The sequence below is a fragment of the Alligator mississippiensis genome, chromosome 1, assembly GCF_030867095.1.
Source record: "Alligator mississippiensis isolate rAllMis1 chromosome 1, rAllMis1, whole genome shotgun sequence".
NCBI classification, from domain to species: Eukaryota; Metazoa; Chordata; order Crocodylia; family Alligatoridae; genus Alligator; species Alligator mississippiensis.
Window position 1 is genome coordinate 151,421,693 of NC_081824.1, and position 15,144 is coordinate 151,436,836.

The following is a 15,144-nucleotide window of genomic DNA, read 5'->3' on the forward strand; positions in this document are numbered from 1 at the left end:
GGCTTGACTGGTTTTCATCAAACCTGGATAGCTTTAGTAAAAGACTGTGGACAAAACTCAAACCAACATCCAAAAATGAAAATGAAATTTTGGAAAAGACCCTACTCATATTTCTGCCTACTATAATGTTACCATGGACAGACAACACTTTAGTTCTCTGGCCCTTGTGCAAGGCCATCCAAAAGAACTATAAAAATCCAGAAGTGATACTTTGGATATTTCTAAGTAAAACAGTAAAAAATAAAAATCAGCTTTGAAAAAATTGACTGCCTTTAAAACGTTGCTAGAATTTTTTTTCTTTTAAAACAAGCTGCAGGCAACATCATTCAACACTGGGAAAATATTTATTACAAACCTCTCACTTCCCGCTGCCGATATTCTTTGTTTTTAAGTATGGGGTGCGAAATCCACAGCCAAGGATGGTGTTTTCGGAGCTGAGGAAGTATGTAATGTGTTACAAATCCCACGGTCCATGCTAATGCAAACAGCACTATGTTGAGGAACGGCTGAACCAAGGGAGGGGAAAAATTAAATCAGGTTTTATCAACAATAGTTTTAGACAACATCCTTAAATATACAATTTCATCTTTCTTGTTTCTTAACAAGAAATATCAATTTAAAAAAAAAAAAGCTCCCAGCTCCACAGGTGTGGAGCAGATGTGAGTCTAAGGAAATGAAAGCAACAAACTTTGTTCTTTTAAAAATATGTTTTACACACAGAATTAAACAGTACTTTAACTGGAAGAAAGCGAAGTTGTTCCTTTTTGTTCAAGTCCCTTTCTAACCCCAGCTTCTAAATCATAAAAGAGGAACACAATGGAAAAGTTTAGGGAAAACAATTACCAAACCTGTAATAATGTGCCTAATATAAATATCTATAACTGAACTGCAGTGTACATCAAAAGCCTTGAAATTATCTTTGCCAGTAAATACATTTTCTTCAACCTATCTCCTCCCTATTCTTTCCTAGTAAGACACCGCATGGTTTTGCAAAGAGATAATACCATAGAAAAAAAAATTAAAAGGAGGGGATTATAATACATACCCTTAATGACAGGAACACTGTGCTGGCACTGACTGCGAATGACAGAACAGCAGCTACTGCGCAGACAATGAGATCTGATTTCAAGATTTCCTTCTATGAAAAAATATGTTTAAGACAAAATTAGCAAGTTAATACTTTTTTAACTGGATAAATTAAATTAATCTTTTCTGAATTACTGACAGCATGCACTGAAATGACATTTGTTAATGTTTAATATAAAAGTATATTCTGTTCTATGCTTTGTGAAATTATTCTTTCAGATTCTAGGTTTATCAAAAAAACCCCAGCCAATCCTATTCACATTTATTAAAATTGATTTTAAAGACAATTTTAAACTTTGTTGGCAATAGCCCTGGAAAACTTAAAAATAAAAAGATTTTTAAATTTGTGTCAGTTTATTCAATGGACTTGCAATAGAGTTTCTCTATTTTTTAAAATGGCATCAATTTATTAAAATTCTGGATTAATTTCCTATTTGCAGGCATAGAAATGACTCCCAGCTGATGGGGGTCGGACTTGATGAGGGGGTCGGTCTTGATGATCTGTTCAGGTCCCTTCCGACCCTAGAAACTATAAAACTATTTTTTCTTACGTCGTATAAGTGGCTTTTCTTTGGGAAAGAATTTCTGTAGTGTCTTTCAAGATGTAAGGCTGATTCTATCATGTAATAAATGTGAGACGGATCTAAACTGATTCCACCTGACTATCAGTCCAAATTTTTCCAAGATCTGGATGTTTCAGATGAGGGCATAACTCTAACATTGTGCATGGATAGTGAAAACATTAACTGTGCTCTTAAGTGTCTATCTATAAAGCTAATTTTGTTTTATTGAGATAGAATATATCATATCCTTCATATCCCATCTGATTAAAATGTCATTGTCAGTAAACATATTTACAAGGGTTTTTTTCGCTGTGTTAAAAATTTTCACATGTATTTTAGAGGTGCCACAAATGTCTCCTGTGAGTAAGTAAAAAACTTGGCTAAGATGTATGAGCAGACATACTACAGAGGGTTAATACTTCCTATTTATGATAAGAAGAGGTTCTTAATGCCAGTCCATGCCAGGCTACAGCTAGCTCTTTATTTAAATATTTACTTCTTAAATACTTAAATGCTGACTGGGACATACCAACATCTGACTTGAAATGTTGGTTGTATCATCATTGATTTCAGGATAGTACAGTGTTCTCCAGCTGCACAGCCAACCTAACCTACATGTGCTTATGCAGGGAGGCTGGAGAAAATATAGAGCAGAAATGGGATAACAGTCCCAAGAATGGGGAGAAAATATTCCAGAGAAAAAAACTACTGAACAAGAAAATTAGAGTGGAAGCTACTACAGACCACTTTTTTTTAGGTTGCCTAGCACTTTCTGGTATCCAAAAGGCTTGTGACCTTTTTCTAAAATGTATTAACAACACCACTTTTTGCAGCCACTTTTGGCATTTGAACAGGGTACAGCCCTGAGATTCAAGGACTAGAGACAGAAATTACGCATAAACTGGCATAAGTGATCAGAAACCAGCTCAAATCCATAACACAACAGAAGTTCAGTGTATATACACTGCTTTCCAAATGGCCAAAACTGATTTAGGATAAACCTGTATGGATGTAGTAATCAGACTTCACTGATTTAGGCTAAATCAGTTTGTTGAACTTCTGTCTCAGATCAAGAAGGGGTCTCCTGGGATATCTAGTCCAGTCCCTTGTGGTCGCAGGCAATCATTTACCTAAGGAATCCCCCAAAATCCCCACATACAACTACAAGGCATAATACCCCAAACACTAAAAACAACCTATAACATGCCACAGCTTACAGTAAGGGAGAGAAAGGTATTGTCAGTGCTCTGCCTCTGCACTAGCATAGAAATAATGTATTAATATGTGTTCAGAAAATCCTAAGAAAAGGATTATGCTCCAAGCTACAGAGGAAGGCAAAATCCCTCACAGTCTACGCCATTCTCCTCTATGGGAAAGATGTCTTCCTGACCCCAGCGAGGTGACTGATATATGACCCTGTGCTGAAGAGCAAGGCTCTCTAACCAGAAAAGCACAGGTGTTCTGCAGGAACATCAGCATTTCCAAGCCAAAAATCCTCAGCCTTAGCTGTGATTAATCCCAATGCCTCAGAGGAAGATGAAAAAAAAAACCAAACCCAGATAAGCTTGGAGCATTCATATGGGAGAAAATACTTATCTGGCCCTATCTAGCGATTAGCAAAAGCTCTGTAAAAGTTACCCACATTACAAAAGAACTACCTTTATGCCCCAACCTGGGGACCACATTACTTCACATCATACATACTGACTGTTGAGTCAGAACTCATCTTATCAAGCGCCTTTTCTTTGTCCTCTAGCACTCCACTCTGTTCAAGCCAAGTCTTCAAAATTGTCCTTTCCTTTCCCATTCCTGTATTGATCAAGAACCGTGTTGATACCCTGCCAGAAAGTAACTAAACACCATGGGCTCCTATCCACGTGCAGGGAGGCTGCTCCCACGCGCTATAATTACAGCCTGTGGCAGCAGACTTGATTAATCGAGTCTGCTGGAGTGTGGTAATTACTGCGCTCCAGGAGACTCCAGTGTCACGTGTCCCCACACTGAAAAATGGTGGTAGGGCCCTTTAAACTAAAGCTCGTCAGTTCAAAGTGCCCCCCTGCCATTTTTCAGCGTGGGGACACTGATACACATAATGACTGGGCACTTTTAATTAGCACAGCTCTTGAGCTGCGCTAATTAAAGTGCCGCCCCCGTACCTCACAGACCATGTCTATATGTGCCCCTTGGTTCTAAATAACTGGCTCAAACCATACAACCAACCCCCTGATTCAAAATCAAGAATAAGGTCTCAAGAAATCATGAATTTGTCTTAATAGTAAGCATCCACTCAGGTCATAATTTCAGATTTTTCTCAGCATTTGCTGTCTTTCTTTGACAACACAACCAGAGAAGCAGCTGATGTTGAGCCACTGTTTAACAATCAACTATTGATGGGAATACTCAACCAGAAAGTTCAAAGCCCTTCGCAACCTACTCAAATCCACACCTTTCATCTTCCAGGATCCCTAACCACCATGGGGAGTGGTCACTCCCCATTCATCCTATTGAAGCTCTGCTGCTGTGCAGCAACTGACCCTTCTTACACTAAGGGTTAAGCTATAACAGGTTAGCTTCCACTTACTGTGGGACAGGAGTGTGCATACAGGCAGTTAACACAGAGCAACAGACAGCTCGCAAAGCCTCAGCTTCTACACCTAGCTTGTGGTAAGTTGTTCGTATCTCAGTACCTCAAGCCCTTTATTGCATTTAGCCCTATGAGCATGAGGTTGACCTCCAATCACAATAAAAACTCAATAACTAAATAACCCCGACGATTGGGATGGTGTTGTAATTTGGATAAGAACAGATCATTCAGACAAAAAGGCAACTTCCTCCTCACTTCATTTTACAAATGGTTTTTAAAGGCTATTTTGGATGTCTCCTGCTTGAGAGATTAAACAGCAAAACATGTTGTAGACTGTTATTTTATCTTTTTGTCTTTAATTATACATTTTGAGCATTGTATAAATCCTTTTATTAACTATCTAACTCTCTGCACTAGAGGCAAGGAAGGAAGCTGGGTTTGAATGTAATACATTAACACCCTGAGGCCACTGGTTAGTGTAGTAATCAACCATAGGGATGCCTATAGAAATTAATTATAATGCTAGTAAGCTCCATTCTCAAAGTTGAATGGTCAATTATCCACCACAGCTGCTTTGTTATTCCAGTTTCTAAAGCTGACGATTCTTACACAGCCGTTCAAGCAAAGAAAAAACAGTAAAGGTCATGTAGCTAAGCATTAGAGATGGTATATTTATTATTATTAACATTAATATAGAACCATCATAAGGAACCATCATATAGCACAACAGATTCATTTTAATATTAAATGCTTGTTTTCACCTTGAGAGGTGAAACAGTTATTTGCCTCTCAAAATCATGTCAGAAGGCTCCCATTTAGATTGAATATGATGCATGTCTTATACATGGGTGAAAAGATCAAAGGGGCAATGGACATTGTGTGCTTCCTGTCACAGTATACAGCAAATAGTGGGTGAGGCTTAAAAAACTTGTTTTGGGCCATTACACATGGGCATACTAAGAAAAACAAAGAGGGAACAGATGTGTCATGTAAAGCTTCTCTTTCATTCTTGTATAACATTATACCCAGTTCAAAGACTGATCAAAGTTTTTCTTGCAGTGGCTTCGAAAGCTATTTTTAGTCTGCTTTTGAAAAAGTGATCAAGACCAGAGATGGATATGATAGCTATTCAACTATAGTTGAATGAGATCAAGATAAATTGCCCTTTGACTGTGTCCCTCAAGCCTAATTCACATATATTTTTAGTTGCTTGTAGTCCTTACCCTATTAAACAATTGTGAAAATCTACTCACAGACTGGTTGAACTATTGAATGGAGACAGAGGTGCCAAGCTCTGAGGGGGGTTAGACAAACAGCCACTGCACTAAACAACAATTGCTATCTCCTCTTCAGAGAATATTATCTGTGTCCCAGCATGAAAGAGTGAACACGGTGCACACCAATTTACCCCGGAGACTTTTCACTTAAATTTAGTATATAAAAGGGACACAACCCAAACAGAGGAAAAAAGGAAGGCACGGTTTTAGCAGGCCCTTGCAGCAGACAGTGAAAATAGCCTCTTTTTCAGAAAGACCAAATGACATGTCAGACGTATACTGCAGATATGTACAGCTGAGCAGCGCTGTGTGAAATCAATTTCTTGTTAGGGAAGGGCACCAGAAAACATATTCAACCACAAAGAAGGGACCAAGACAAAGAGGTCCTATCTATCTTAACAGTACAACCATACTAGAGAACTGCATTACAACACAGTATTTTTCCTAGCTACAAGATTTCACTTGGCATATAGCCAGGACTAAATTGAGGGGAGGGGGAAGTGTAGCAGGATTAGGCCCCTGAGTTGGTTATGATGCCTCCTGGTGGCCTGTGTTTCCTGCTTCCTCTGGGTCTTGGGTCCTACCCTCTCCTTCTCCTGCCATGCCTTTGATGCTATTTAGAAATAAAAAGGTTGGGAGGCGGCTCAAAGGCCCCACAGGCCCACTGATCCAGTCTGTCTTACTCTGACTCTAGTTACCAACTGCCTTAAGGGCTGTTCATGGCTTTCAACAACCCCTACAGCCATGCCCAGGCTCACAGGCCTCACCAATTATTTCAGTGGGCCCTCAACCCATCTGATATTGTTCCTTTCCAGTCGTCTATGCCCTTGTTGGGGCACCAGCCTTCCTGGCCTCCACCCCTGTCTGCTTACTGGGGCTCTGGCTTACCAGGCTTACTGGGGCTCACAGTGCTATACCTGGTCTACAGACTCCAACCAGCATCTCATCCATCTCAGCTGTGGGCAATGGCCCTGGTAGCTTTATAAAAAACATTCAATATCTTTAAAGAAACCTTACTTAGTAGCCAAACACATCCAAAACAATTTGATCCTAATTAGATGGCTAAGGCTTCAGTAGCAGATCCAGGAATAGGGCAAGGGGGTGAGGCCCCACACTTCGGCTGTGCTGTGCATGCACAGCAAGCTCTGAGCTCACCAGCTGATCAGGGCAAGGTCTCACTGGAGCCCCTGTTTTCCCAGAGCTCTGGAAACCAAGGATTGAAAAATGCTGCTGTTTGCCTTTCTCCTCCTTTCCCTCAAAGGAAGGAAGGAAGGTACAAGTGGCAACAGCAGCACTCAACCCCAGCTCCAGAGCCACATGAAAGCTGAGAGCTCACATGCAGCACAGCCAAAGGGGAGTGTGACTGTACCACCACACCACCTCTAGATCCACACATGTATGGTTTCTAAAAGCAAGCTATTTACACCTGCATATGTGGTTTAACACATGCAAGTGCTTGAAGGTGGCCACTATGGTGATATAAGGCTCCTGGTTACTGGAAAGCAAGACAGTTCAGGAACCTTGGATTGAATTAACCCATATCAACCTTTCTAGAAATCCCGCCCTCCACTAGCTTGAACTCCTGATGTCAGGACCCTCCCCAGAGTACCTGATAACAAGGAAAGTAGAAAAGGGTCACTTTGGAAGTTGAAGATGAGGTGCAGTGGTATAACCACAGAGAAGAGAGGCAGACAGTACGACATTTTGGCCTGCTCGGAAAGAAAGAGAGGAACAGACTAAGAGGAGGTGGTTGTCTTGTAGCCTTTTATCTGGTCAGGATTCTGTTTGCTTCTTCTCATTCCAAACTGCAAATAGGTTATGCCTTCTGTTTGACATGCCAGTAATGCTGCCTTCTCCATATAGAGAGAGGCATTCCTGCAGATCATCTGCATCTCTCCCTAAATCCAGGGGAGGAACCACAGTGTTTTATTTTGTGCCAGACAAGACTAAGGCTGAAATTCTCTCCTAGTGAAGTAAATGGGAGTTTTGCTACTAACTTCAGTGGTGTCACGATTGCAATCTGTTCTGCCTAGTTGAAGTGTTAGGTAAGATAGGCTTTCTAAACTCCTGCAGTGTGAGTTAGCATGCTATAAATCTCTGCAGGGCACATAATTCTTAGTCAGCTGATTTCAAGTCTGGGGTAGGTGACCCTTTCACGTTCCCCATGCTCTGAAACTGTGCATACCGTAAGATGATAGTATATTAGAGCTGCTTTTCTTGAAACATTGGAAAGAAACCTTAAAAGCAAACAAAACAGCTCTCCCCCAGCTTCCATCCTGTAGAGATTAGACTTAGAAGCTTCCTTAGCCCCCTCTCGTACTAAAGAAACAGAATACGTATTTTGCCATTTTCTATGTCTTTTATTAAAAGCTGAGCTTTGCTAAGGGGCACCATATGGATGGACTGCAGTCTTCCAGTATATAAACTGAACAATGGGGGGCAGGAGAAGAACTCTTACCACTGATTCTCTCATCTTCTCTGGGAGTGGATCTATTGATGAGTCTTCCAAATTTTGACGTAGTAAGTGAGGAAAAAATTTACATTGAACAAGCGACCTGTTATAAAAAGATTCCAAATTAGGATACATTTGAACAACAGCTTTTCAGCTAACAGAATTAGTGCCCTCACTAAGAAAATAACAGACATTTTTACCTCTAATATTACCTCTACATCCACACTGGCTATTTTATGAATGTACAGCTGGAACCTGCTACAGAACAGTTGCACCTCTGGCCCAAGCAGTATTAGCTTCTTCAGCAATATGGTAGTTTAGTCTAGATCAACCTAGTGGCCCACCAAAATGCCTCAGACTCAACCTGAAGGAAACTATAGCCCCTAGCAGACGTTACATTTAAGACATGATTAACCAGTTGATCACATCTTAAGTAGTAACCTGACCACACATTCATGCAATTAATGGCACAATAAACAGGGAATAAGACACAAAGTTATTACAGAAAAGTGTTTATTAACGTTGTGGATGATTCCCATTGTACCTTAAATTGAATGCATAGCCAGGCTGATTGGCTGAGATCAGGACTTCCAGCCTTGGGGGCGTATCAGAGCCCATGACTCCAGTTTGCCCCTGAGGCTGGGAGTGGCAGGGGTCCCAGCCTCAGGGGTGCACCAGAGCCCTTGACTCTTATGTACTCCTAAGGCTAGGGATGCTGATCAGCTGACTGGTGATCCAAGCTGAGCACACCAGCTTGTTGCTTGCCAGTGCAGGGGGAGCCTGGGATTGTGATCCCAGGCTCCCTCTGCACTGGCAACAGAGCACGATCAGGATCTGATCCCTGATCCCACCATCATGCCTCCTGCCAAATCCATGTAGTATGACAGGAGACGTGATTGTTGGGATCATGAATCTGATCTTCTTGCACCTTTAACTGAATGGCTGCCTGGGGCCTAAATGAGAGGGTAATTCAGTATCCCTGTCCTTTATAAATTTTTAACATCTCAGCTGAGATGGTCAGGCCAGAAAGGGGGCTCTTTAGTAACAACTCTGTTGTCAAAATGTTAGTGATGGAAAACAGATAGATCACATTCATCCCAAATTTTAGTTTAATTCCCCACCTTCTCTTCAACTTAAAGTTTATGCTGGAGGCCATCTCTTAAATACTGTTTCCAATCCCCTTAAATCTATTTAATTAAGTTCAGTGTAGTTTAAAAAATATCTTAAACCTCTTTTTAGGGATTATACATTTTAATCGTGCTTACACAATGAATATTTGATGTGTTGTATACATATTTTAATCCCAAATAAGACATTTAACAACAATTTGAACTGCTGAGGATTTGATTAAGGTTGTTAGGGGATTAGAAACTAGTTTTTAAAGGTGACCGAGAACTGAATTCAAGGACTCTAAACACATTATTTAAAACAAAAGGAAAGAGTTTTTACTTGATTGAAGAAAATAATTGCCTGGGGATTATTTCTTGAGTATATCCCAGGAAAATATACACTTAGGGAAAGTTCTTTAAAATGTTAAGAACTCACAGTACAGTCCTTATTTAGTATTTTTCTGTGTGCATTTTATGCAGGAAGACAATAAAACTCCCTAGTATGAGGGGCATTGCACATTCTTCTCCTCTATAGTCCTATCTAGATCCTATAGCATAAATCTATAGTCCTATCATAGATCCTATAGGGGCAATAGAAGTCAATTAAAAAGATCCCATGGGCGTTCGATTGGCTCAAAGAAAGTAAGAGGAAGCACTTTTCTGACTGCTCTTTCGCATTAATGTAAATATTTATATAAGTATCTGATTTGTATGTCCTGTCTGGGTGGTTGAGGATAACATTATATCTCAGTAAATCTGAAGAATTGAACAATTCCAATTAATGCCTTGACTTTTTCCTTCCCTCGGGATTCCATCTTCTCTCTCATTCCTGTTTTTTCCCCTGTATCCTCCAGTGAATGCCAGAAAAAGCCTTCCCCTTTCCCCAGGAAAAACCTGTTGTTTCTACATGCATATCTGCTAATATCAAACCAGTTTTCAGATCTACTATGTTACTGGTTCTTCCTTGATTCTGTCCCTGTTAGCAGAGTGGCATAAGGAGAATCATAGAAATCACAAAAAATTAGGGTTGGAAGGGACCACAGGAGGTCATCTATTCCAACACCGTGCTCAAAGCAGGGCCATTCCCAACTAGATCATACAGACTCCTTAACTTAAGCTGTTGTTTTAGACAAGAGGGCAAAGGAGGAGAGAGGTCAACAGTAGTGCTGTGTGAAGCTTTGGGTGCTAATTCGATTTGGAGGAGATCTAGCTTGATTCAGCGGCCGAATCTCTGAATCCAAATAGAATCGGGAGACCAATAAAAAGGTCCAAATCGATTTGAAGCTCTCCAAATCGATTTGGAAAGGATTCTGAGAGCTTCAGAAATTCAGGCAGTCGCCACTCGCTGCCACAGGGAGCTAGATCTGTACTTCATGCCAGTAAGTAGGGAGCGAGGGGTGGGGGCTGGAGGAGGGGGGAAGGGACCCCCTGAACATCCCCCAACCCATGCCCGCTCTCCCAGCTCTGCTCCCCCATGGCTGCCCCGCCCGGCCTCAGTGTTTAACAGGCAGCTATCAACGGGGCTGGGAGAGTGAGTGGGGGATGGGGGCTTCTGGCAGAGCCCTCCATGCAGTACAGGGCAGTGTGGGGCAGCAGGCTCCCCACCACCCCCACCTGGGAGTTTGATTTCTGTTTGTTTATATATTCTTGTTTTTTCTGTTGAGACCACTGACAGAACTACCAATGAGTGATTAGTCTGATTGGATGGTTGTGACTGGGATACCTGGGCATTAGAAGGAACCACAACCTAAAACTGTTTCTCACAAGTGAGCAAACATACATTAACAATGATCTTTGACTCCAGGCTTCAAGGACTTACCATTACTATTATGAATCATCTCACCAATTTCAACTGATATACTTGTGACAGTAAAATTAAACACATGTATGAATGTTTTCTGGATCACAGCCTTTCACATACCATCTATCTAGAAGTAAAAACGTATTTCATTGCTGGTATCTTGACCTCTCTCTCCAAAAGAGGGCATTTTCTAAAACACTGATAACACTATATACAATGTCTTTCTGCAAACCTTTTCTGTATCAGGTTTTTTTTTCCACATAGCTCCACTGGAAGTTGCATCAAAGTTACAGAATTTGGAAATCTAGATTTAAATATCACTGTGTGCAAAATTGTAGTTTATATGCCACAAAGAAAAGAAAAATCAATGAGGAAAAAAGTCTTCTGACAACTTACATAAGTACAGATGGATCACTGCTTTGCCTGCTAAGGTGATAAGAAAGTGCAACTAAAAGGCCACAGAAAGCAGAGAACAATGCTGGAATGTGTTGAGCATCCCATGGCTCCTAACAGGAAGGACAAATAATAAAGCATGTATTTTAGTAAAGCAATTTTTAGGTTTTTAAAAGAAATCACTGCCTATATATAATACTAGATCTCCAGTACTTTCATTTATATACCATATGATAGGGATGTATAGCCCTTTTCCAAACAATCTATTATTGTGAGGATGGCTGAGAGGTTACAGGCATACTTCATGATTGTGCATACTGTAATACTGCTGTAATCAGTAATTAAAAAAGAAACCAGAAAACCACATAAAATGGCAAGATTCTTTTTTGTCCCTTTAATGAAATGCTAGAGGAAAAATTAATAATCTCATTAAAGTAATACATTTGATATTCAAATGAAAGAAGCTGCACACATTTAGAAATCACCAGTGTACAGATGTTCAGGATTTTTCTCCCTGAGCAAAAATGGCTGCTCTAGAAGGAAAATAAACCAGAAACAACTGAAGTTAAATCGCTCCCAAGAGAGTTTCTCTTGGAGGGTGACTGTTTACACACACATTCCCTTCTGAAAGAAGACACAGCACAGTCCTCCAGCTTCCCAGGGTGCTTTGCTCTTACACCTCTCTCCCCCAGCCCAGGAAGAAAGTGTGTTGCTTGGGCCAGACTGTTTAACAAAATGTGCAGATACACTTCTCTAGTAATTTATCTAGATTCAGTGTAATGAGCCCTAGTCCATTTTTGTCATTTCCTTCCTGACTAATGTCTGGTAGAGCTCTAAATTTAAAAGGAGAAAGAACGACATAGTCAATAATTGGACAACAATTTGTCTCAGTGGGAGAATAGGAATAATAGGTTTTACTCTTGGGTGGTGATGTTGCCTGTCATTTTAGACAGGGAGTTTGACTTCCTATGCATTCTATGGCAGTGATGTCTTGCTCTCTTTTCTTTCACATACAATTCTGATTTTGATACAAGTGCAGAAAAGTGCACAAATACTGGCTTTTAAAACAAGTGAAAGGGAACTGAAGAATTAAGGATAAAAGTGATAAATTAAAACAAACACTGAGACCAAAAAGAAAAGAAAAGAAAAGAAAAGAAAAGCCTTGCTTTACCACAGGTCTACCTAATCCCAGAATGACCCAATAAAAAGGAAGATAAAGGTTTCTTTGAACTTTAAAATTTATTATCCTGGTAAGGTGGAAGGGGTGGGGGAAGAATACATTTTAAAAAAGGCATATTCAAAAACTACAGTCTCTTGTTATTTCTCTCTTTTTAAAGACCTTTTCCAGATAAGTTTCAAGGTGAACTTCCCACTCCACAGGCAAAGAATGCCCTCAACACAGCAGAATCATTGGATAACAGGAACTACACCTGTTTGCTTTCTTCCAGAACACTCTCCTCATCTCAGGGCACATCTACACATGTGCCAGTCTGTGCAGGTTTTACTGCATAGTCATTTAGTTCTTGCTTAATCAAGTAACGCCAGTCACTGTGCAGTCCCATTGCCACATCATTATTTTTAGCTGCTACTGTGCAGTAGCAATGCTGTCATGGTTCATGCCCACTGATGCTATGTCACCAAACAACAAGCTATGGCATAGTAGCTCATTGCTATGGCGATGTAGCATCTTGTGTAGACATCCCATCAGAGATGTAATGCAGGCTGGTGCAACAACAACAGAAGCAAAATATATCAAGACTAGAAATTTGAATGGTCACAAGCGCTAGTGTTGATGGCCACAGTTGTATCAGGGATAGCATACAAGCTGCAAACCTTAACCTGAACCATAAATATCCCAGAAAATGGGTACAATGCATGATGAGAAGTTAACTTACAATAACTTAACAATTCTATCAGCATTTTGCTATTTTTATCTACCCCAATTATGTCATGAAACACATACTACTTGTCATAGAGTATAATCTGCAAGATAGGCTATGAAAGTCAGCTGTCCATAATGTCTCTATTTTTAAGACTACGTTAACAAATTTAAGTGAGGAAAAAAGTTCCTTAACCCATTCCCAGACCTGTAAAATATTTATATTTGGCTGAGATCATATAAAAGTAAACTTCAACCAAAAAGAAAAATCGTTCTGAAAGCTATAAGTAGATGGAAATTGGAGGCTGTGACTGAAACCTCTGTACAAATTTAACGGTAGATTTGTAAGCAGCATATTCTCTTTCCAGTGAGTGCTAATGACTGGGAACTGTCAATTGTCCTAGAAGCATTTATTATGCTATTAGACTAATTGTGTAGATCTACAAATTAAGGATCAGAATGCTGATGTATTTGGATGATCTGACAGTTTCAGAAAGGTAAGAGGAATTCTCTGTAAACATCTACACAGCTACCTCTTTATCTTTCAAAACACTTGATAAAGATCAGACTCCTGGAATGCTGGAACCACTGCCTGTCATGTTGACCCGCATCATCTCACTATTTCTTTGTTCTCCTCTATGTCTGTCCCTGTATTTTGTCTCTTGCTTTCTGCTTAGACTCTCCGGGAAAAGGAGCTGTCTTTTCTTTTGTGTTGCATGCATAATAATGAGGAGTCCTTGCCAAGTGGAGTCCTGCTCCCTGGTTTGAGCTGCTAGGCACTATAGCAAAACAAAATAAATTAGATTTGCACTGAGGTTATGTTGCCTTCTTTATATTTGTCATAAACTTCAACCAAGTTATCATGATCCCATAAAATATCCAAAAATGAAAAAAAAAGACTTTATACCTCTAAGCCTTGAAAAACAAAACCTTAAAAATCAAGCTTCTGTTATGTTTGGGCTACACTGGGTTTTAGCTGGTATTGGATGTATTAGATGTAAAAGACTTAAAATTGGTGGTTAGAATGGAATTGCTTCCAGAGTTTTTGACTCCTTGTGAAGTACTGCTATATCATAACCCACTCATTTTCTCACACAAACTGATCTTGGAACTTCTCAATCTCTACAGACAGGTTTCTAAATGTTTTATTTTTATTGCATTAAATCCAGAAAAGAATGCATATCTCTATATCTAGGTGTACATGAATTGCTTGTGATATCACCCATGGAAAGCACTGAATACACCATATAAACCACATATACTTCTGGACATGGAAAAGGTTACAAATAACAAATAATTAACTAAAAGCATAATATCTGCCATCTCCTTCCAAAATTAACATCCCTAATGGCTTTTGCTTGGCTCTCATGGGTCTTAATGGGGAAATATATACAATGATAAGCCTTGTATCCAGAAGTCTCCTGGAGGCTTGAAGTATTTTAATGTGAAAGAAATAAAACTGTTCAACTTTCCTGTAATTCTATATTTGGTTGCTTGCACATTTGGGAATTATATGTATACACATGGGTCCATTCAGTCTTGTTCAGAAACATTTTGAGGCAGTCTTAGCAATCCGAAAGAGAGCTTTGCCATTGTAAAACCTTAATTAAGACAAATATGTGTCAAAATTATTCGTGTACAGATGAAGCAAGTGTTGTTAAGAAGCAGGTAGCAAGAAGCACTACTCTGCCTCATTATTATAATTGATGAGCTTGGTATTGAATCAGACTAAGTATTAAACTAAACAAATGGTGAGATGTTAAGAATGAGAGCTAAAATACATCTTTTGGTAAATGTCTACTAAAAACTGTAGATATATTATTTGGGGGGGCCTTCTTTTTTTTTTTGTTTGTTTTTAAGCAGGCATATGTAGCAGAGCCACTCAGACTATATAACTCCTGTGAAGACAATTTGCAATTATCTAAAAATGAAACATGCAGCTGTGCCACATATGAGTAAATTTATTTCAAATTAATATATTTGACCTGAATCCAATATCC

The 15,144-nt window shown here is 39.7% G+C and overlaps 1 protein-coding gene across 1 annotated transcript in view; it reads right to left on the reverse strand.

The window, feature by feature from the left end:
- Positions 1-15,144, reverse strand: part of PCNX2 (pecanex 2) — a 245,957-nt gene that overhangs the window by 133,310 nt on the left and 97,503 nt on the right. Inside the window, exons 16-19 of the mRNA XM_059715472.1 lie at positions 11,269-11,378; positions 7,969-8,065; positions 1,046-1,138; positions 356-506 (exon numbers count right to left, since the gene is read on the reverse strand). Coding sequence (XP_059571455.1) covers positions 356-506; positions 1,046-1,138; positions 7,969-8,065; positions 11,269-11,378 — 451 coding nt within the window. The remainder of the gene's footprint in view (positions 1-355; positions 507-1,045; positions 1,139-7,968; positions 8,066-11,268; positions 11,379-15,144) is intronic.